Source organism: Hemitrygon akajei, unplaced genomic scaffold, assembly GCF_048418815.1.
Source record: "Hemitrygon akajei unplaced genomic scaffold, sHemAka1.3 Scf000240, whole genome shotgun sequence".
NCBI lineage: Eukaryota > Metazoa > Chordata > Chondrichthyes > Myliobatiformes > Dasyatidae > Hemitrygon > Hemitrygon akajei.
In genome coordinates, this window is record NW_027332120.1 from 1 (window position 1) to 24,687 (window position 24,687).

Genomic DNA, 24,687 nt, shown 5'->3' on the forward strand with positions numbered 1-24,687 from the left:
CTCCGAGCAGGAGGCTTTGAACTTTTCCCCCGGCCTCCGCTGCCCCTAGCTTATCGGCATCCTCGGTGACGGGGCGGCGGGGAAGAGGGCGGGGGGCGTTCAATAAATGCCCCCCGGCTGCGGTAGGCACAGCTTACGCGGGGGAGGGGGCGAAGGGGAGGTAAGAGGGTAGGTAGAAAATAAAGAGGGGGGAATGTAAAGATGCTCCTACCCCCCCCCGAAGGGGAGTGGCTATCTTCACCACAAACTACCCCCACCACCAAAACCAGAGAGAGAGAAAAAAAAGACCCCATCCTCACCAACTGAGATGCCGACACCGCGGGCCAGACGCGCCGGCGAGCGGGCGAGGCGTCGCTGGGCTGGGAGGGGAGGCGAGGGGGGCCTCAGTTAAGGGCGGGGCTGCGGGTAGGGCATGCCGGGAGGGGTCCCGGGGGGGGTGGTAGCCATAGGGCACCGCGGAGTAGGGGAGCTGGTGCCCCAGGAGAGGGTAGGGCGGGGCCGGGCCCTGCGGGCGGAAGTGGGGGGAGGGGGGAGGCTGTGGGGCGGGGATAGGGCGGGGCGGGCTGTGGGCGCGAGGGGTCGCCCCGGGGGGCCGGGGCGGGGCAAGCGGGGGGGGACCGGACAGAAGGTGGGCGGGCCGCGGGGGTTGGGGGCAGGGTAGGAGGGAGCGCCCGGTGGGTACGAGGGGGCCTGGGTAGGAGGGGGCGTCCTGCGGGTAGGAGGGGGCTGGGTAGGAGGGGGCGCCCCGGCCAAAGGAGGGGGAGCCGCCGGGACTGGGAGCAGGATAGGAGGGGGCGCCCCGGGAGAAGGAGGGGGAGCCGCCGGGACCGGGGGCAGGGTAAGAGGGAGCGCCCTGGGGCGGGCCGAGCGGGTAGGGAGCGGCGCGGGGGTCCTGGCTCGGCCGGGCTCGCTGGGGTTGGGGTCATAGGGCAGGCCGGAGGGAGGGCGGGGAGCGGGGTGCGGGGTCGGGGCGGGGGCTGCCGGCGGGGCTGGGAGGAGCCCTCCTGTGGAGGCGGAGGGGTGGAGGAGGAGGAGGAAGACGGGGGATCCCGGCGCTGGAGGATCTCCTGCAGCTTCTCCACACGGACCCGGCGTGCGTGGGCCAACCGGCGCTGCTCGGCGTACCGCTCCAGGAACGCGTCCAGGACGCACTGCCCGCTCAGGAATGCCTCGGCCAGCTCCTGCCACACACACACCGGGCCGCGCAGGCGGAGACGGGCGTTGGAGGGTTGGTAGTTCGAAGGGGAGGGAGAGGAGGTGGGGAGGGTGGAAGAGAACAATGTAGTTGAGTGGGGGGCCTGCACAAACCCCACACCGCCCCCTCTCCCACAGCCACAAAGAAAACCGCGCACCGCAGTGCCCCGGGCAGGGACAGTTCCCCGGACATCACCCAAAGTCGGCCAGCGGGACTGCGCCCTGGAGCACAGGTGACACCCCTCCCCACAGTCGGGCACACACACACGTCCCTCTTCCTCTCCCTGGACACACACAATGCCTCTCCCTCTTCACCACACGCACGCGTCCATCCCTTTGACAGAGCCACACCCTCTCACAGATCAGACACAGCCCCCTCTCTACTCCACACCGTCCCCCTACCTCTGCCACAAACACACACACTGAACCCCTTCTCTCCCACACACACACACCGAACCCCCTTCTCTCTCACACACACATACACAGAACACCCCTTCACTCTGACCCCATACACCGAACCTCCTCCTCTCCCACACACACACCGAACCCCCTTCTCTCTCACACACACATACACAGAACACCCCTTCTCTCTGACCCACACACTGAACCCCCTTCTCTCTGACCCAGCACACACCGAACCCCCCTTCTCTCCCACACACACAACGAACCCCCCTTCGCTCTCACACACATCGAACCCCCTTCTCCCACACAGACCGAACCCCCCTTCTCTCTCACACATACTGAACCCCCTTCTCTCCCACACACACACAACGAACCCCCCTTCTCTCTCACACACACCGAACCCCCCTTCTCTCTGACACACACCGAACCCCCTTCTTGCTCACACACACCGAACCCCCTTCTCTCCCACACACACACACCGAACCCCCTTCTCTCCCACACACACACCGAACCCCCTTCTCTCCCACACACACACACACAAAACCCCCCTTCTCTCTCACACCGAACCCCTTTCTCTCCCACACACACACCGAAACCCCTTCTCTCCCACACACACCGAACCCCCCTTCTCTCTCACACACACACCGAACCCCCTTCTCTCCCACACACACACACATCAAACCCCCCTTCTCTCTCACACACACCGAACCCCCCTTCTCTCTCACACACACCGAACCCCCTTCTCTCTCACACACACCGAACCCCCTTCTCTCTAACACACACCGAACCCCCTTCTCTCCCACACACACAAATCAAACCCCCCTTCTCTCTCACACACACACCGAACCCCCCTTCTCCCTCACACACACCGAACCCCTTCTCTCTGACCCACACACACCGAACCCCCCTTCTCCTCTCACACACACACCGAACCCCCCTTCTCTGTGACACACAACGAACCCCCTTCTCTCTCACACACACCGAACCCCCCTTCTCTCTCACACACACCGAACCCCCCTTCTCTCTCACACACCGAACCCCCTTCTCTCTGACCCACACACACCGAACCCCCCTTCTCACACACACACACCGAACCCCCCTTCTCACACACACACACCAAACCCCCCTTCTCACACACACACACCGAACCACCCTTCTCTCTGACACACACCGAACCCCCTTCTCTCTGACCCACACACCGAACCCCCCCTTCTCTCTCACACACACATACACAGAACCCCCCTTCTCTCTCTCACACACCGAACCCCCTTCTCTCTCACACACACACCGAACCCCCCTTCTCACACACACACACCGAACCACCCTTCTCTCTTGACCCACACACCGAACCCCCTTCTCTCTCACACACACACACACCGAACCCCCCTTCTCTCTCACACACACCGAACCCCCCTTCTCACACACACACCAAACCCCCCTTCTCACACACACACACCGAACCACCCTTCTCTCTGACACACACCGAACCCCCTTCTCTCTGACCCACACACCGAACCCCCTTCTCTCTCACACACACATACACAGAACCCCCCTTCTCTCTCTCACACACCGAACCCCCTTCTCTCTCACACACACACCGAACCCCCCCTTCTCACACACACACACCGAACCCCCCTTCTCACACACACACACCGAACCACCCTTCTCTCTGACACACACCGAACCCCCTTCTCTCTGACCCACACACCGAACCCCCTTCACTCTCACACACACACACACCGAACCCCCCTTCTCTCTCTCACACACCGAACCCCCTTCTCTCTCACACACACACCAAACCCCCTTCTCTCTCACACACACCGAACCCCCTTCTCTCTCACACACACACCGAACCCCCTTCTCTCACACACACACCGAACCCCCTTCTCTCTCTCACACACACACCAAACCCCCCTTCTCCTCTCACACACACACACCAAACCCCCCTTCTCTCTCACACACACCGAACCCCCTTCTCTCTCACACACACCGAACCCCCCTTCTCTCTCACACACACCGAACCCCTTCTCTCCCACACACACCGAACCCCCCCTTCTCTCTCACACACACCGAACCCCCCTTCTCTCCCACACACACCGAACCCCCTTCTCTCTGACCCACACACACCAAACCCCCCTTCTCTCTCACACACACACCGAACCCCCTTCTCTGTGACACACAACGAACCCCCTTCTCTCCCACACACACCGAAACCCCCCTTCTCTCTCACACACACCGAACCCCCCTTCTCTCCCACACACACCGAACCCCCTTCTCTCTCACACACACCAAACCCCCCCTTCTCTCTCTCACACACCGAACCCCCTTCTCTCTCACACACACACCGAACCCCTTCTCTCTCACACACACCGAAACCCCCTTCTCTCTCACACACACACCGAAACCCCCCTTCTCTCTCACACACACACCGAACCCCCTTCTCTCTCACACACACACACCAAACCCCCCTTCTCTCTCCACACACACACACACCAAACCCCCCTTCTCTCACACACACACACCGAACCCCCTTCTCTCTCACACCGAACCCCCTTCTCTCTCACACACACATACACAGAACCCCCCTTCTCTCTCTCACACACCGAACCCCCCTTCTCTCTCACACACACACCGAACCCCCCTTCTCTCCCACACACACAACCCGAACCCCCTTCTCTCCCACACACACACACCGAACCCCCTTCTCTCCCACACACACACACACACAAAACCCCCCTTCTCTCTCACACCGAACCCCTTTCTCTCCCACACACACACCGAAACCCCTTCTCTCTCACACACACCGAACCCCCTTCTCTCTCACACACACACCGAACCCCCTTCTCTCCCACACACACCGAACCCCCCCTTCTCTAACACACACCGAACCCCCCTTCTCTCCCACTACCACACCGAACCCCCTTCTCTCTGACCCACACACACCAAACCCCCCTTCTCTCTCACACACACACCGAACCCCCTTCTCTGTGACACACAACGAACCCCCTTCTCTCCCACACACCGAACCCCCCTTCTCTCCCACACACACCAGAACCCCCCTTCCTCTCTCTCACACACCGAACCCCCCTTCTCTCTCACACACACACCGAACCCCCTTCTCTCTCACACACACCGAACCCCCCTTCTCTCACACAACACACCGAACCCCCTTCACTCTCACACACACACCACCAAACCCCCCTTCTCTCTCACACACACACACACCAAACCCCCCTTCTCTCTCACACACACACCGAACCCCCTTCTCTCACCACACACACACGAACCCCCTTCTCTCTCACACACACATACACAGAACCCCCCTTCTCTCTCTCACACACCGAACCCCCTTCTCTCTCACACACACACCGAACCCCCCTTCTCACACACACACCGAACCCCCCTTCTCACACACACACACCGAACCACCCTTCTCTCTGACACACACCACCCGAACCCCCCTTCTCTCTGACCCACACACCGAACCCCCTTCTCTCTCACACACACATACACAGAACCCCCTTCTCTCTCTCACACACCGAACCCCCTTCTCTCTCACACACACACCGAACCCCCCTTCTCACACACACACACCGAACCCCCCCTTCTCACACACGACACACCGAACCACCCTTCTCTCTGACACACACCCGAACCCCCTTCTCTCTGACCCACACACCGAACCCCCTTCTCTCTCACACACACACACCGAACCCCCCTTCTCTCTCTCACACACACCAAACCCCCTTCTCTCTCACACCACACACCGAACCCCTTCTCTCTCACACACACCGAACCCCCTTCTCTCTCACACACACACCGAACCCCCTTCTCTCTCACACACACACACCAAACCCCCCTTCTCTCTCACACACACCGAACCCCCTTCTCTCTCACACACACCGAACCCCCCCTTCTCTCTCACACCGAACCCCCCTTCTCTCCCACACACACCGAACCCCCCTTCTCTCTCACACACACCGAACCCCCCTTCTCTCCCACACACACCGAACCCCCTTCTCTCTGACCCACACACACCAAACCCCCCTTCTCTCTCACACACACACCGAACCCCCTTCTCTGTGACACACAACGAACCCCCTTCTCTCTCACACACACCGAACCCCCCTTCTCTCTCTCACACACACACCGAACCCCCTTCTCTCTCTCACACACACCGAACTCCCCTTCTCTCTCACACACACACCGAACCCCCTTCTCTCTCACACACCACCGAACCCCCCTTCTCTCTCACACACACCGAACCCCCTTCACTCTCACACACACCGAACCCCCTTCTCTCTGACCCACACCGAACCCCCCCTTCTCTCTCACACACCAAACCCCCCTTCTCTCTCACACACACACACAAACCCCCCTTCTCTCTCACACACACACACCGAACCCCCTTCTCTCTCACACACACCGAACCCCCCTTCTCTCACACACACCGAACCCCCCCTTCTCTCTGACCCCACACACACCCAAACCCCCCTTCTCTCTCACACACACACCGAACCCCTTCTCTGTGACACACAACGAACCCCCTTCTCTCTCACACACACCGAACCCCCCTTCTCTCTCTCACACAGCACACCGAACCCCCCTTCTCTCTCTCACACACACCAAACTCCCCTTCTCTCTCACACACACCGAACCCCCCCTTCTCTCTCACACACACCGAACCCCCCTTCTCTCTCACACACACCGAACCCCCTTCACTCTCACACACACCGAACCCCCTTCTCTCTGACCCACACCGAACCCCCCTTCTCTCTCACACACCGAACCCCCTTCTCTCTGACCCACACCGAACCCCCCTTCTCTCTCACACACACCGAACCCCCTTCTCTCTGACCACACACCAAACCCCCTTCTCTCTCACAACACACCGAACCCCCCTTCTCTCTGACCCACACCCGAACCCCCTGCTCTCTGACCCACACCGAACCCCCTTCTCTCTGACCCACACCGAACCCCCTTCTCTCTCACACACACACCGAACCCCCTCTTCTCTTTGACACACACACACCTCTCTCTCTCTGACGGGGGCCACCCCCCTCCCTCTTGACACACAGCTCCCTCTCTCATCCAGTCAGCCCCCCTCCCGTTGCCACACAGACAGAGCCCCTCTCTCAAACACACACAACACAGAGCCCACCTCTCTCCCTGTGCCACAGACACACAGCACTTCCCCCACCACCACCACTCGCTCTCTCTACCGCACTGAAACACACACACACGCACACTCACTTCTCTCCCCGCCCCCGTTCCCCCCACCCCGGCGGTCCGGCCTCACCTCCGACTCGTCCTCCACCTTCGCCCCCTCGGCCTGCAGCACCGCCAGTAGCCCCTCGGGGTCCGCCCGCTGCCGGTGGCTCTCTGCGGAGAGATCGCCCAACACGTCAGTCAGCCCCCGGCCAGGCCGGACCCGCTCCCAACCCCGCCCACCCCCCTGCTCTCCACACGGAGCCCCACACAGCCTTTGCCCGATCGGTTCCCGCGCCGAACTACGAGGGGTGACGGGTAAGTTTGCGGCCTGAGGTAGAAGGAGCCGATTTTAGAAAACCTAGCGCACTTACTTTCCTACGTTAACCTAGCGCACTTACTTTCCTACGTTTACACACCGAGTCCAGCGGTCGTGGAGCATACGGATCCCTTCTTTGTAGAAGTCGGCGTCTCCGGCCTCCAGAAAATCTCCACAGCAAGGGGTGATTGATAAGTTCGTGGCCTACCTCTCTGCATGATCACTCAAAGAGTTGAACTGCACGGGCACGTAACGAGAGCTGTATAACCCATCTCCTTCTACCCTAGGCCACGAACTTATCGATCACCACAGCTGTGGACGACCTGGAGGTCCAAGATCACTCTCATTGCAAGCACGTGCAGATCAACTCTTTGACTGATCATGCAGAAAGTCTGAAGTTGATAACTCACCTCCGTCTACCGCAGGCCACGGACTTATCAATCACCCCATCCTGTGGGCCGCCTCTGGAGGCCCGAGACGCCGACCTCCACAAAGAAGGGGTCCGTACGCTCCACGGCCGCTGGACTGAGTGTGTGAATGTAGGAGGGGACTATGTTGAAAAATAAATGTGCTCGGTTTTCTAAAACTGACTCCTTCCGCCCCAGGTCGTGAATTTACCAATCACCCCTGCTGCGGACACTTCCTGGAGGTCCGAGACGCTCCCGTGACACGCACCTGCAGTTCAGCTCTTTCAGCGATTGAGCAGGAAGTTTGAAGTTAGAAACTCATCAGTTAATAACTCAGCGGGGGTGAGGGGTAAGTCTGTGGCCTAAGGTGGAAGGAGGAGATGAGTTATTAACTTCAAACTTTCTGCATGATCACTCAAAGAGTTGAACTGCATGTGCGTGTAACGAGAGCTGTGTAACTCATCTCCTTCCACCTTCGGCCACGGACATCAACCACCCCTGCTGTGGACACTTCCTGGAGGTCCGAGACGCTCTCGTTTACCCGCACGTGCAGTTCAACCCTTGGAGTGATGGTGCGGAAAAGTTTGAAGTTATTAACGCCGTCTACCTTAGGCCGCGGGCTTATCAATCACCCCTGCTTCCGACCGCTTCCAGAAAGAAGGGATCTGTGCGCTCCACGACCGCTGGGCTAAGTGTGTACCTGTCGGAGGGCAGCGAGGGGGGTATTGGAACCGGGGCGGCTTGGCCGGAATTTCCTGAGGGCTGGGGGGGTCCCGGGTAGACAAGAGGTCCTTCCGGCGCCTTGGCCTGTGTCAGTCAGAGAGCGGGCCGCGATGCTGTACCCGTGCGAGGCCTGGCCTGCAGGACCGTGCGCGGCGCAGGTCGGCTGCAAATAAAAACTGGGGAAGGGGGCAGAGGGAATTCCCGAGGGTACTGCCGGGTACCCCCCACCCCCACCTCGCACGGCTACAGCATCGCGGCCCCGCTCTCTGACTGACACAGGCCAAGGCGCCGGAAGGACCTCTTGTCTACCCGGGACCCCCCAGCCCTCAGGAAATTCCGACCACGCTGCCTCGGTTCCACTACCCTCCTCGGTGCCCCAGCGCAGGGGTCACCAACCTTTTCTGCACCGCGGACCGGTTTAATACCGGCAATATTCTTGAAGCCGGCCGACCGGGGGGTGGGGTGGGGGGGGGGGGGGGGTGCTGTTAATCACGACCGGAATATAGGTGACAAGTCAACTATGAGACCCTTATAAGTGGCTAATACACTCAAGTGATAAGTCACTTATAAGTATTTAAAATTTTGAGGGGGATAGGTAGAGTTGACGTGAATAGGCTGTTTCCATTGAGAGTAGGGGAGATTCAAACGAGAGGACATGATTTGAGAGTTAGGGGGCAAAAGTTTAAGGGAAACACGAGGGGGTATTTCTTTACTCGGAGAGTGATAGCTGTGTGGAAGGAGCTTCCTGTAGAAGTAGTAGAGGCCAGTTCAGTTGTGTCATTTAAGGTAAAATTGGATAGGTATATGGACAGGAAAGGAGTGGAGGGTTATGGGCTGAGTGCGGGTAGGTGGGACGAGGTGAGATTAAGAGTTCGGCACGGACTAGGAGGGCCGGAATGGCCTGTTTCCGTGCTGTGATTGTTATATGGTTATAAGTCACTTAAAAGTCAATAGCATCATAACATTTTAAGTGATGTTTGGATATTAAACACACAGCGAATATTTTCCTCGTATGAACATATAAGGTCATTGCGACACACCGGTGAGAGGGCAAGGTGAGGGCCGGAGGTCCCCCGTGCCGGGGCCGTGCCGGTCGCAGTCCGGAGAGAGTGACCGACCGAGCGAGGAGTGCGACAGGGCACCTGCCCGCCTCCCCCGTAGGTAGGTAGGATCTATCGGCCGACAGAAGTTTGTCTCGAGGGACGACTTTCAGTAGGTCGCAGCGAGGCAGCTGCTCTGCTACTTCGGAAACCCTGAGCCCGAATTAGGTGGTCTGTGAATACCTCAGCTCCGGGTTCCCCACGAACAGCCGGTGCGCTGAACAGGCTCAGAGGCGGCGCCCGTCTGTCCGCGCTCCAGGCCGGTAGCGACGGCGCTTCCCGCCGACCGCGCGAGGCCGACCAGTGAGCCCTGGCGCGAGGGTATCACCGCGTTTAGGCGACTGGTGACCTCGCGCGGGTTCAAGTTCGACGGGTGGGCATGACAGGGAATGAGGAAAAGGCTGACTGGCATCGTTTCACATCGACCAATCGTATCGTTCCCTCGCGACCACTGCCCCAACGCCTCCGCTGAGGGTGGCTGACCGGAGACAGCAGCCCCCCGGAGGAGGTCACGGGTGCCCCGGCTGGATGGAGCCGGTCTGGAGAGGCCAGAGGGAACCTGCGCAATTCCCTGCCAAAGGCGACGGTGACGGCCAAGCCCATCCTTGCCCGGGACAACTCTCAGGGCAAAAAATAAAACTAAGCGAGAAAATTCATTTCAGTTTTTTTTTTGGGACGCCACGCCGCTTAGCCGGACAGGCGTCATCTTCCCAGCTGGCGTCGAGACGCTTGAACGCGGGCGGCCGCTGAAAGACGCCCCCCCACCCCCCCCAGGGCGCTTAGAGCGGACTGTTTTTTAAAAATTGCGCTGGTGTTGAAAAGAACAGCCATGTTTTGCCACTGATCACGTTGTGAGAAATAAGCAGAAGTGGATCTGTTCTGGGACCCACATTTCGCAGGAAAAATACTGACATCTCCTCCGTACCTACTCCCCAGCACCTTAAACCCGTGCCCTCTCGTGCTGGTCAGTTCAGCCCAGGGGAAAAAGCCTCTGACTATCCACACGATCAATGCCTCTCATCATCTTGTACACCTCTATCAGGTCACCTCTCATCCTCCGTCGCTCCAAGGAGAAAAGGCCGAGTTCACTCAACCTATTCTCGTAAGGCACGCTCCCCAATCCAGGCAACATCCTTGTAAATCTCCTCCGCACCCTCTCTATGGCTTCCACGTCCTTCCAGTTTCCACATCTGGTGAGGCGACCAGAACTGAGCACAGTACTCCAAGTGCAACATGTACCTCTCGGCTCCTAAATTCAATTCTACAATTGATGAAGGCCAATACATCGTACGCCTTCTTAACCACAGAGTCAACCTGCGCAGCTGCTTTGAGTGTCCTATGGACTCGGACCCCAAGATCCCTCTGATCCTCCACACTGCCAAGTCTTACCATTAATACTATATTCTGCCATCACATTTGACCTAACAGCATGAACCACCTCACATTTATCTGGGTTGAACTCCATCTGCCACTTCTCAGCCCAGTTTTGCATCCTATCAATGTCCCGCTGTAACCTCTGACAGCCCTCCACACTATCCACAACACCCCCCAACCTTTGTGTCATCAGCAAATTTATAACCCATCCCTCCACTTCCTCATCAGGTCATTTATAAAAATCACGAAGAGTAAGGGTCCCAGAACTGATCCCTGAGTCACTCCACTGGTCACTGACCCCCATGCAGAATATGACAGAACTACAACCACTGTTTGCCTTCTGTGGGCAAGCCAGTTCTGGATCCACAAAGCAATGTCTCCTTGGATCCCATGCCTCCTTACTTTCTCAATAAGCCTTGCAATGTGGTACCTTATCAAATGCCTTGCTGAAATCCATATACACTACATCTACGGCTCTACCTTCATCAATGTGTTTAGTCACACCCTCAATAAATTCAGTCAGGCTCGTAAGGCACGACCTGCCTTTGACAAAGCCATGCTGACAATTCATAATCATATTATGCCTTTCCAAATGTTCATAAATGCTGCCTCTCAGGATCTTCTCCATTAACTTACCAGCCACTGAAGTAAGACTCACTGGTCTATAATTTCCTGGGCTATCTCTACCCGCTTTCTTGAATAAAGGAACAACATCCCCAACCCTCTAGAACCTCTCCCGTCCTCATTGATGTTGCAAAGATCATCGCCAGAGGCTCAGCAATCTCCTCCCTCACCTCCCACAGTAGCCTAGGGTACATCTCATTTGGTCCCAGTGACTTATCAACTTGATGCTTTCCAAAAGCTCCAGCACATCCTCTTTCTTAATATCTACATTCTCAAGCTTTTCAGTCTGCTGCAAGTCATCCCTACAATCACCAAGATCCTTTTCCGTAGTGAATACTGAAGCAAAGTATTCATTAACTACCTCCGCTATTTCCTCCGGTTCCATACAGCCTTTTCCACTGTCACACTTGATTGGTTCTATTCTCTCACGTCTTATCCTCTTGCTCTTCACATAGTTGTAGAATGCCTTGGGGTTTTCCCTAATCCTGTCCGCCAAAGCCTCTCATGGCCCCTTCTGGCTCTCCTAATTTCATTCTTAAACTCCTTCCTGCTCGCTTTATAATCTTCCAGATCTCCATCATTACCTAGTTTTTTTGAGCTTTTCCTAAGTCTTTCTTTTCTTCTCGGCTAGATTTACAACAGCCTTTGTACCATGGTTCCCTTACCCTACCGTCCTTTCCCTGCCTGTGCTATGCAGAACTCCTCTCAATTATCCCTGGACATTTGCCACATTTCTGCCGCACATTTCCCTGACAACATCTGTTCCCAATCTATGCTTCCAATTTCCTGCCTGATAGCCTCATATTTCCCCTCACTCCAATTAAACGCTTTCCTAACTTGTCTGTTCCTGTTCCTCTCCGATGCTACGGTAAAGGAGATGGAATTGTGATCACTATCTCCAAAATGCTCTCCCACTGAGAGACCTGACACCTGACCAGGTTCATTTCCCAATACCAGACCAAGTTACCTCTCTCCTCTTGTGGGCTTATCTACATATTGTGTCAGGAAACCTTACAAACTCCACCCCATCTAAACCCCTTGCTCTAGGGAGACAGAAACATAGAAAATAGGTGCAGGAGTAGGCCTTTCGGCCCTTCGAGCCTGCACCGCCATTCAGTATGATCATGGCTGATCATCCAACTCAGAACCCTGTACCTGCTTTCTCTCCACACCCCCTGATCCCTTTAGCCACAAGGAGCCATATCTAACTCCCTCTTCAATATAGCCAATGAACCGGCCTCAACTGTTCCCTGTGGCAAAGAATTCCACAGATTCACCACTCTCTGTGTGAAGAAGTTTTTCCCCATCTCGGTCCTAAAAGGCTTCCCCTTTATCCTTAAACTGTGACCCCTCGTTCTGGACTTACCCAACATCGGAAACAATCTTCCTACATCTAGCCTGTCCAATCCCTTCAGAATTTTATACGTTTCAATAAGATCCCCCCTCAATCTTCTAAATTCCAGTGAGTATAAGCCCAGTCGATCCAGTCTTTCTTCATATGAAAGTCCTGCCATCCCAGGAATCAATCCGGTGAACCTTCTCTGTACTCCCTCTATGGCAAGAATGTCTTTCCTCAGATCAGGGGACCGAAACTGCACACAATACTCTAGGTGCGGTCTCACCAAGGCCTTGTACAACTGCAATAGAACCTCCCTGCTCCTGTACTCAAATCCTTTTGCTATGAATGCCAACATACCATTTGCCTGCTGTACCTGCATGCCCCCCTTCAATGACTGGTGTACAATGACACCCAGGTCTCGTTGCACCTCCCCTTTTCCTAATCGGCCACCGTTCAGATAATAATCTGTTTTCCTGTTCTTGCAACCAAAGTGGATAACCTCACATTTATTCACATTAAATTGCATCTGCCATGAATTTGCCCACTCACCTAACCTATCCAAGTCACCCTGCATCCTCTTAGCATCCTCCTCACAGCTAACACCGCCGCCCAGCTTCGTGTCATCTGCAAACTTGGAGATGCTGCATTTAATTCCCTCGTCTAAATCATTAATATATACTGTAAACAACTGGGGTCCCAGCACTGAGCCTTGCCAATCAATATTTGGGAAATTAAAATCTCCCACCACAACAACACTGTTATTATCACAGCTTTCCTGAATCTGTCTCCCTATCTGCTCCTCGATGTCCCTGTTACTGTTGGGTGGTCTATAAAAACACCCAGTAGAGTTATTGACCCCTTCCTGTTCCTAACTTCCACCCACAGAGACGCCATAGACAAACCCTCTGACTTAGTCCTTTTCTACAGCCGTGACACTATCTCTGATCAGCAGAGCCACACCCCCACCTCTTTTGCCTCCTTCCCTCTCCTCTCTGAAACATTTATAGCCTGGCACTTGAAGTAACCATTCCTGCCCGAGCCACCCAAGTCTCTGTAATGGCCAAAACATCACAGCTCAAAGTACTGATCCACGCTTTAGGCCAGGGGTGTCAAACTCATTTTAGGTCACGGGCCGGATTGAGCAAAATGCAGCTTCATGCGGGCCGGATCAGTCGGATGCGTGCGAACGCAGCTTTCGTTGCCTCCGTTTTTTCAGCCTGCTCTCATGTGTCTCAGTCTCTGCTATAACTACAAAGTGTTTCACTTTACAAATTCCGTTTCTTATGAAGAAGACTGCCGAATAAACTCTAAAAACCCTGAAAACCTGGTACCTGAATAAACTCAGCATTAGCCATATCATACGCCATAGGCGCTTCGATTACTGGGGCCAGCTTTAATAGTAATTAGATATTATCTCGCAGGCCAAAGATAATTCCACCACGGGCCGGATTTGGCCCGCGGGCCTTGAGTTTGACATATATGCTTTAGGCTGTTCGCCGATCCATCTGATGCTGGGGACGATTTAAATATCTCTGCTCGAATATACAGTGGGCCCTCCTTATTCGCGAGGGATTGGTTCCGGGACCTGTCGCGGACACCAAGAAACGCAGATGCTCAAGTCCCTTATTCAACCCGTCTCCGTGCGGTGGACATTAGGACCCGGCGGAACCCCGGACCTTATTCAACCCGTCTCCGTGCGGTGGGTTTTAGGACCCGGGGAACCCCGGACCTTATTCAACCCGTCTCGGTGCGGTGGACATTAGGACCCGGCGGAACCCCGGACCTTATTCAACCCGTCTCGGTGCGGTGGACATTAGGACCCAGCAGAACCCCGGACCTCATTCAACCCGTCTCCGTGCGGTGGTCATTAGGACCCGGCGGAACCCCAGACCTTATTTAACCTGTCTCGGTACGGTGGACATTAGGCCCCGACCTTATTTAACCTGTCTCTGTGCGGTGGGTTTTAGGACCCAGTGGAACCCCAGACCTCATTCAACCCGTCTCAGTGCGGTGGACATTAGGACCCAGCGGTGCAGCTCTGAATCCCCAGTGTTTCTGTTCACGGAAATAATCGCGATTGAAAATAAGGTGGAAGTAATAAAGCGATCGGAAAGAGGTGAAACGCCATCGGTCATTGGAAAAGCGTTAGGCTACAGTCGGGCAACGATCGGAACAATTTTAAAGGATAAAGTGAGAAAGGCCCTGCCCCGATGAAAGCTACAATTATTACTAAGCAACGCAGTGGTTTAATTATTGGGTTTTGGGGTTTTGATCCTCCCGGCGCTGAAATATACGTTCTTAAGCATTTTATATGCAGAGGAAGGTAAAATATTTACTATTTACTAAGACAAACCTTTGATTAACTGACGCTAAATAATACCGGACGTACCTGTTCCGACTTAGTTAGTAAGAGAACTTCTGATTTGTTCCCATCCCGATCCACGGTAACCCACGCACATCCTCCCGTATACTTTAAATCACCTCTAGATTACTTAAAATACCTAACGTAATGTAAATGCTATGTTAAAGAGTTGTTATACTGCATTGTTTAGGGAATAATGAGAAGAGAAAAAGTCTGTACATGCTCAAACAACGAGTGCTGGAAGAGCACTTCCGGGTTTTCTCGATTCGCGGTGGGTTGAATTCGAGCGTGTGGAACTCGCGGATGAGGAGGGCTGACTGTGTATATATATATATATATAAAATCATATAACAATCACAGCACGGAAACAGGCCATCTCGACCCTCCTAGTCCGTGCCGAACTCTTAATCTCACCTCGTCCCACCGACCCGCACTCAGCCCATAACCCTCCACTCCTTTCCTGTCCATATACCTATCCAATTTTACCTTAAATGACACAACTGAACTGGCCTCTACTACTTCTACAGGAAGCTCACTCTCAATGGAAACAGTCTATTCATGTCAACTCTATCTATCCCTCTCAAAATTTTAAATACCTCGATCAAATCCCCCCTCCACCTTCTACGCTCCAATGAATAGAGACCTAACTTGTTCAACCTTTCTCTGTAACTTAAGTGCTGAAACCCAGGTAACATCCTAGTAAATCGTCTCTGCACTCTCTCTAATTTATTGATATCTTTCCTATAATTCGGTGATCAGAACTGTACACAATATTCCAAATTTGGCCTTACCAATGCCTTGTACAATATCCCTCCATATTTTTTTTCTTTCCCCAGGGATTCAGCAATGGGCCGTTCCTGCCCTTTCAGCTGTGCCGCCCAGCGACCCCAGTTGAGCACCAGCCCAACAGTGGGGCATTTTACAGCCAGCAATTCACCTACCGACTGATACGCCCTTTTCTGGCTGGCAGCCGGTTACCCCCCCGGAGCTCCACGGGGGTCGGTGCTGCCCTTTACCATGCACGCCAACGATCTGGACTGCGAGATTCATGGATCTGCGGCTATAGGTTTGCCGATGATACAAAGACAGGCGGAGGGGCGGGGAGTGCTGAGGAAACGAGAGGGCCTGCAGAGAGACTTGGATAGCTCAGGGGAATGGGCAAAGAAGTGGCAAATGAAATACAATGGTGGAAAGTGTACGGTCAGGCACTGTGGTGGAGGGAATAAACGGGCAGATGGGGAGAGGATTCAAAATGCAGAGATGGAAAGGGACTTGGGAGTCCCTGTACGGGATACCCTAAAGGGTAACCTCCAGGTTGAGTCAGTGGTGAAGAAGGCGAATGCAATGTTGGCATTCATTTCTAGAGTTACAGAATATAGGAGCAGGGATGTGATGTTGAGGCTCGATAAGGCACTCGTGAGACCTCACTTGGGAGTACTGTGCGCAGTTTTGGGCTCCCTATTTTAGAAAGGACGTACTGGCGTTGGGGAGGGTTCAGAGAAGATTCACGAGAATGATTCCAGGAATGAAAGGGTTACCGTATGAGGATCGTCTGGCAGATCCTGGGCTGTGTTCCCTGGGGTTCAGGAGAATGGGAGGGGGGGGGTGGATCTCATAGAAACATTCCGAATGTTAAAAGGCCTGAACAGATTAGATCTGGCGAACTTATTTCCCATGGTAGGGGAGTCTAGGACAAGAGGGCAGGACTGCAAGATTGAAGGGACGTCGTTTCTGAACTGAGATGCGGAGAAATTACTTTAGTCAGAGGGTGGTAAATCTGTGGAATTTGTTGCCACTTGAGGCTGTGGAGACCAAGTCATTGGGTGTATTTAAGGCAGAGGTAGATAGGTTCGTGATTAGCCAGGGCATCAAAGGGTATGGGGTGAAAACGGGAGGGTGGAGATGACTTGAAGAATTGGATCAGCCCATGACTGAATGGCGGAGCAGACTCGATGGGCCGAATGGCCTACTTCTGCTCCTATATCTTACAGTCTTATGGTCCAATGGCACAATTATTAGCAGTGTCGATTAACACAGGGATATTGGGTTTCAGCTCCGTAGATTCTTGACAGTTGCCGCACGTGCTGGCTGAGGACGGGTCATCGGGCCCATTTAAGGCAGAGGTAGGCAGGTTCGTGATTAGCCAGGGCATCCAAGGGTGTGGGGTGAAAGCAGGGGTGTGGGGATGACTGGAAGAACTGGATCAGCCCACGATTGAATGGTGGAGCAGACTCGATGGGCCAAATGGCCTGCTTCTGCTCCTCTATCTTATGGTCTTTGGACCGCAGCAGGAATCCCACACGGGGGGGAGCGTATAAACTCCGCACGGGCAGCGGCGGGGATTGAACCCGGGTCACTGGCACCGCGAGGCGCGGTGCTTACCACGACCCTCGCTCTCGCCACCCGCGGGGTCCGAGGGAGCACCTTCTGTCAGACCCCGGGTGGGGATTGTCCCCCAAGACAGCGCGCACCTCCTCCTCCTCCTCCTCCTCCTCTGTCACCTGTACCGGGCCCACGAGGCTGAGGCCACTCCGCCCCTCTTCTACAGACTCTGCGTCCATCTCCCGCGTAAATACGGGTGCAAAAGAGATCATTTGAGATCTCCCCCACCTCTCTTGGCTCCACGCGTGGATTACCACTCCGATCTTCCGGCGGACCAGTTTTGTCCCTTCCAATCCTTTTGCTCCTAAAATGTCTGCAGGGTCCCCCGGGATTCTCCTTCACCTCGTCTGCGAGGGCAACCTTCTTTTATCCCTCTTGATTTCTTTCTCAGGTGTTTGCTTGGATTTGAAACCACAGAACATTACAGCACAGAAACAGGCCTTTCGGCCCTTCTTGGCTTTGCCGAACCGTTTTTCTGCCTAGTCCCCCTGACCTGCACCTGGACCATATCCCTCCAAACCCCTCTCATCCATGTACCTGTCCAAGTTTTTCTTAAATGTTAAAAGTGAGCCCGCATTCACCACTTCATCTGGCAGCTCATTCCACACTCCCACCGCTCTCTGTGTGAAGAAGCCCCCCCCCCCCCTCAATGTTACCTTTAAACTTTTCCCCCTTCACCCTTAACCCATCACCTCTGGTTTTTTTCTCCCCTGGCCTCAGTGGAAAAAGCCTGCTTGCATTCACTCTATCTATACCCATCATAATTTTATATACCTCCATCAAATCACCACTCATTCTTCTACACCCCAGGGAATAAAGTCCTGACCTATTCAACCTTTCTCTGTAACTCAGTTTCTCAAGTCCCGGCAACATCCTTGTAAACCTTCTCTGCACGCTTTCACCTTATTAATATTGTTCTTGTAATTCGGTGACCAAAACTGCACACAATACTCCAAATTCGGCCTCACCGATGCCTGATACAACCTCACCATAACATTCCAACTCTTATACTCAATACCTTGATTTATAAAGGCCCACGTACCAAAAGCTCTCTTTACGACCATCTCTACTTTACATCACAGGCCCTTCGGCCCACAACGTTGTGCCGACTCTACTCTAGAAACGGCCTAGAATTTCGCGACCGCGTAGCCCTCCCTCTCTCTGAGCCTCGTGATACCGAGACCCCTTTGACCCGCCCCCACCACCGTGGTTCACACACCCACCACTCTCAGTCCAAAATTGCCGGATCCTTTCTGAGACCGTGAAAACTGGCCTTCCTCCAGCTTAGAACCTCACCCATCCTTTCCCAAATTTTACTTCCAAACTAGTGGCGTCACAATCACAAGATGTGTTCTCCTACCCAAACTTCTGTCACCTCCCCCGATAGGAGATTAAGCACCGCGACTCTCTCTCTCTCATTGGGACGAAGAAAGCTGATGGCTTGTTGGCCTTCATAACACTGGGAGCTGAGAATAGGAGCAAAGAGGTCCTTCTGCAGTTGTACAGGGCTCTGGTGAGACCACACCTGGAGTACTGTGTGCAGTTTCGGTCTCCAAATTTGAGGAAGGACATTGTTGCTATTGAGGGAGTGCAGCGTAGGTTCACGAGGTTAATTCCCGGAATGGCGGGACTGTCATATGTTGAAAGATTGGAGCGACTGGGCTTGTATACACTGGAATTCAGAAGGATGAGAGGGGATCTGATTGAAACATATAAGATTATTAAGGCATTGGACACACTGGAGGCAGGAAACATGTTCCCGATGTTGGGGGGGTAGTCCAGAACCAGAGGCCACAGTTTAAGAATAAGGGGTAGGCCATTTAGAACGGAGTTGAGGAAAAACTTTTTCACCCAGAGAGTTGTGGATATGTGGAATGCTCTGCCTCAGAAGGCAGTGGAGGCCAATTCTCCGGATGCTTTCAAGAAAGAGTTAGATGGAGCTCTTATAGATAGCGGGGTCAAGGGATATGGGGAGAGGGCAGGAACGGGGTACTGATCGTGGGATGATCAGCCATGATCACAGTGAATGGCGGTGCTGGCTCGAAGGGCCAAATGGCCTACTCCTGCCCCTATTGTCTATTGTCTTCTAGGTACTGATTAAGGAAAGTTTCCTGAAAACGTCTGACAAACTCTACCCCCATCTAGTCCTTTTACAGTTTGGGAGTCGGTCTGTGGGAAGTTAAAGATCACGCACTACGGTCTGAGATCGCGCTGCAGACTCGCTGCTCCAAATCCTGCGGACTGTTCGGCGATGCGTTAACAGAGCCCCACCAACACGGGGCCGATTGCGGGCTTCGGGAAGGGCGGGTCGAGGGAAGCACGCCTCCAGTCCTCACGGGGGGGGGGAGATCAGGAGTGGGGCGAGCGAGCGGTTTCAGGTTCCTGGGCGTCAAGATCTCTGAGGATCTCACCTGGCCCCAGTCGATCGGGGCGGGTACAAGGAAGGCGAGACGGGGGCATTTGGCGCTTGAGGGGGGTTGGTACGTCGCCGATAAACACTCTAGATGGCCAGCGGAGAGCATTCTAACTCCCGTAAACACAGTCAGCCCCGTCACGGGCACCGGCCCCCCCCGCCGTTTCCAGGACGACTCCGGCCCAGCGGCGTCCACCGTCGAGGACCCCCGCCGCCCAGGCCGGGCCCCGTTCCCATCGCCACCGTCAGGAAGGGGCCACGCGCACACCCAGCGAATCGGGAACAGCTTCTTCCCCTCTGCCGTCCCCGATTCCTACCTCCGCGCCAAATGAACGCCGTTAAGTACGTCAGTCACCTACGCCGTCGCCGGACGCGCACCTCTCCGAAAACGTAACCGGGCGTCGCGGCGAGTCGCAGACTGCAGCGACTGTGATCGGTCTGCTCGGTGGAGTCGCGTTTCCTCCCGTCTACAGGCGTACTCTGATGCTAAATAAACAGTCGGAGGCGATGGGCCAAATCGTCAAATCTACCCGCCGGCAGATTTGAAATGTGCTTCTCTCAGTGGCCGGATGAGCGCAGAAGGTTCACCCTCCTCCTGCCTCGACCCGTTCAGCGCTCGCACACACCATCTCCTCCGACGTCCCCTTTCTCTCTCTCTTCTGCCGTAATCTCAGTAAAAAGTAACCCCTGCTCAGCAATTACGGGCGGACCCCGTTTCTCGCACGTTCGCTTCCCGACTGCTCGCTGTCACGAGAGGCCTGCATCAGTACCTGCTTCCGCTAGCCAAAGAGGGTTTTCGCTTTTACGAGAAAAAGACGGCCGCTTTATACGTGCCTCTACCCCGAGGAAGACTACCGTGACCGTGAAGCCTCAGTTGTGTGCGCGTGCCGATTTTTTTTCTCCCCCGAATCAATTTTGGCTCGCTGCCTTCCCGATTTTGATAAGCCAAACTACACCGTACGTACAACGTTTCTGCTTTGTATAGGCTGCATATTTATCATATCATTCCTGCTTTTACGAAATGTCGGTGTTATTTTAGGTTTTGTGTGTTATTTGCTTTGATTTGGTAGGTTATTTCTTTCTGGGTCTGGGAACACTCAAAACATTTTTCCCATGTAAATTAACGGTAATGGCTTCCTCGCTTCACGACGTTCCGGCTGACAGACGGTCCCATCGGCGCGCTCCGCCTTCGGATAGCGGGGGAGACCTGCGTTAGCTCAGACCCCAACACGATGCGCTCAGTCCACGAGGAATCTCGATACAGGGGCACCGAAACCCCGCCGCCGACTGGCATTTTGGCGGTGAATTGCAGGGCGCGCTGACAGGCCGATGCACGGGTATGAATGCTCACGGCGCAGGCCGTTCGCAAAGGCTGCGGCCTACAGCCTACTGCGCAGAGGGATAAATCAGCCTTATACGGACGTTGAACCCGTGAACTCTACCTCACTACTCCCTCCATCTCCAAACACAAAGTACGCTGCAGATGCGTACAAACCAGCTGGAGGAACTCAGCAGGTCGGGCAGCATCCGTGGAAACGAGCAGTCAACGTTTCGGGCTGAGACCCTTCGTCAGGACTGAAGAGGGAGGGGGGGCAGGGGCCCTAGAAAGAAGGTGGGGGGGGAGGGCGGTAGGTGCCAGGTGACAAACCAATCAGAGGAAAGATCATGGGGTGGGGGAGGGGAAGCAGGGAGGGGATAGGCCGGAGAGGTGAAGAAGGAATGTAAGGGGAAGGCACTATGGGTAGTAGGAGGCGGAACCATGAGGGAGGTGATAGGCAGATGAAGGAGGAGGAGGCAGAGTGAAAGTGGGATGGTGGAAGAGAGCGGGAGGGAATTACCGGAAGTTGGAGAATTCGATGTTCATACCAAGGGGCTGGAGACTACCCAGACGGTAGATGAGGTGTTGCTCCTCCAACCCGAGTTTGGCCTCATCACGGCAGTAGAGAACAAATCCGAATGGGAACGTGAAGCAGATTTGAAGTGGGTGGCAACCGGGAGATCCTGTCTGTTGTGGCGGACGGAGCGGAGGTGATCTTTCCCCTTACTGGTTTTTCACCTGGCACCTACCAGCCTCCTCCCTCACACCCTCCCCCCCACCTTCTCTATAGGGCCCCTGCCCCCCCCTTCAGTCCTGACGAAGGGTCTCGGCCCGAAACGTTGACTGCTAGTTTCAACGGATGCTGCCCGACCCGCTGAGTTCCTCACTATTTCTATTCTCACAGGACTTGTTTAACGACATACCTACGCCTCAGGGCGAGGCAAATAAAAAGATCAATTGCTCCTGCTGACGTGCAGGAAATTAGTTGCTTTTAGGTGATTAAGTGGGCTTTGTCAACTACTATTTTAAAAGGATTAATTTGTCCTGATGACATGCAAGAATTTAGAACCATAGAACATTACAGCACAGAAACAGGCCTTTCGGCCCTTCTTGGCTGTGCCGAACCATTTTTCTGCCTAGTCCCACTGACCTGCACCCGGACCATATCCCTCCATACCCCTCTCATCCATATACCTGTCCAAGTTTTTCTTAAATGTTAAAAGTGAGCCCGCATTCACCACTTCATCTGGCAGCTCATTCCACACTCCCATCACTCTCTGTGTGAAGAAGCCCCCCCCCCCCCATGTTCCCTTTAAACTTTTCCCCCTTCCCCCTTAACCCATGACCTCCGGTTTTTTTCTCCCCTGGCCTCGGTGGAAAAAGCCTGCTTGCATTCACTCTATCTATGCCCATCATAATTTTATACACCTCTATCAAATCTCCCCTCATTCTCCTACGCTCCAGGGAATAAAGTCCTAACCTATTCAACCTTTCTGTGCAATTTAGTTTCTCAAGTTCCGGCAACATCCTTGTAAACCTTCTCTGCACTCTTTCAACCTTATTAATATCCTTCCTGTAATTAGGTGACCAAAACTGCACACATTACTCCAAATTCAGCCTCACCAATGTCTTATACAACCTCACCATTACATTCCAACTCTTATACTCAATACTTTGATTTATAAAGAGCCAATGTACCAAAAGCTCTCTTTACAACCCTATCTACTTGTGACACCACTTTTAGGGAATTATGTATCTGTACTCCCAGATCCCTCTGTTCTACTGCACTCCTCAGTGTCCTACCATTTACCTTGTATGTTCTACCTCGGTTTGTCCTTCCAAAGTGCAAAATTCAGATACTAATCGCACATATTGTTCTTGGATGGATGACCTTTGGTTCTTTGTCTCGTACTATCACTGTTGCCGGGCATGTAACTGTGGGGGTAGCTGAGAATTGAACCTTGCATGCGTGACTGACTGTGGTGTTAGACCCTGTATAAAGGGAGGGCTGTTCCCTCATTGGGGGGGGGCATCGCCTGACAGGGCTCCACAAGCACTGCCAAGTTTGTTGAGCGATCCTCCGGATAGCCCGCACTTGCTTAAATAAAGGATCGCGGCTACCCGCAGAGGTTGGCGCACCGCACTTGTACCAAGTGTGTAAGAGTCTCAGGAGAACGCACCGACACCGATTCTGATTGAAACATGGAGGATTATTAAGGGATTGGACACGCTGGAGGCAGGAAGCATGTTCCCGATGTTGGGGGGAATCCAGAATCAGAGGACACAGTTTAAGAATAAGGGGTAGACCATTTAGAACGGAGTTGAGGAAAAACTTTTTCACCCAGAGAGTGGTGGAGATGTGGAATGCTCTGCCCCAGAAGGCAGTGGAGGCCAATTCCCTGGATGCTTTCAAGAGAGAGTTGGATAGAGCTCTTATAGATAGCGGGGTCAAGGGATATGGGGAGAGGGCAGGAACGGGGTACTGATTGTGGACGATCAGCCATGATCACAGTGAATGGCGGTGCTGGCTCGAAGTGCCGAACGGCCTACTCCCGCACCTATCGTCGATCGACACCTCCGTACGTCAGCAGGTCCGCCCACTGACCGTGTCCCGTCCCCTTTACGCTCGACCGCCCAAAGTGCGTCACTTCGCAGTGGCCCCGGCTAACCTCCGCCTGCCGCGGGTCGGTGTCAGGACGCAGGGCGGGGGAGCAGAATCAGGCCACTCGGCCCATCGAGCCTGCTCCGGCGTCCCACCGTGGCGGATCCCGGCTCCCGCTCAACACCCCCTCCCCCCCGTACGCCGGCCTCCCCCGCCGTGCCCCGACCGGTCAGGCAACGACCAACTTCCGCCTGAGATCCACCCACGGACGCGGCCTCTTCTCAATCCCGGCGAGTCCAGGCCCAAGGCTGCCAAGCACTCCTTACGCGTTAACCCCGTCACTCCCGGAATCATCCTCGTGAACCTCCTCCAGTGACAACACCTCCTGAGGGGAGGGGCCCCGAAACCACCCGACGTCTCTCCTGGAGCCTCAGCATTATCTCCGTGCTTTTATATTCTATTCCTGGATGTGGGGGGGGGCGGGGGGTGGGTGGGTTGGCAAGTTTGCAGACGACACAAAGGTTGGTGGGGTTGTAGATAGTGTAGAGGATTGTGGAAGATTGCAGAGAGACATTGATAGGATGCAGAAGTGGGCTGAGAAGTGGCAGATGGAGTTCAACCCAGAGAAGTGTGAGGTGATACACTTTGGAAGGACAAACTCCAAGGCAGAGTACAAAGTAAATGGCATGATACTTGGTAGTGTGGAGGAGCAGAGGGAGCTGGGGGTACATGTCCACAGATCCCTGAAAGTTGCCTCACAGATAAATAGGGTAGTTAAGAAAGCTTATGGGGTGTTAGCTTTCATAAGTCGAGGGATAGAGTTTAAGAGTCGTGATGTAATGATGCAGCTCTATAAAACTCTAGTTAGGCCACACTTGGAGTACTGTGTCCAGTTCTGGTCGCCTCACTATAGGAAGGAT

The 24,687-nt window shown here is 54.4% G+C and overlaps 1 protein-coding gene across 4 annotated transcripts in view; it reads right to left on the minus strand.

Annotated features, from left to right (window-relative positions):
* Nucleotides 1-6: 6 nt before the first annotated feature.
* Nucleotides 7-24,687, minus strand: part of vps37c (VPS37C subunit of ESCRT-I) — a 39,443-nt gene continuing 14,762 nt past the window's right edge. For 3 of the 4 annotated variants that reach the window (XM_073038926.1, XM_073038927.1, XM_073038929.1), the window contains exons 5-6: nucleotides 6,896-6,978; nucleotides 7-1,181 (exon numbers count right to left, since the gene is read on the minus strand). In XM_073038926.1, the coding sequence (XP_072895027.1) occupies nucleotides 384-1,181; nucleotides 6,896-6,978 (881 nt within the window). In that variant the 3' untranslated portion in view covers nucleotides 7-383. The remainder of the gene's footprint in view (nucleotides 1,182-6,895; nucleotides 6,979-24,687) is intronic. The other variant, XM_073038930.1, reaches the window with a different exon arrangement.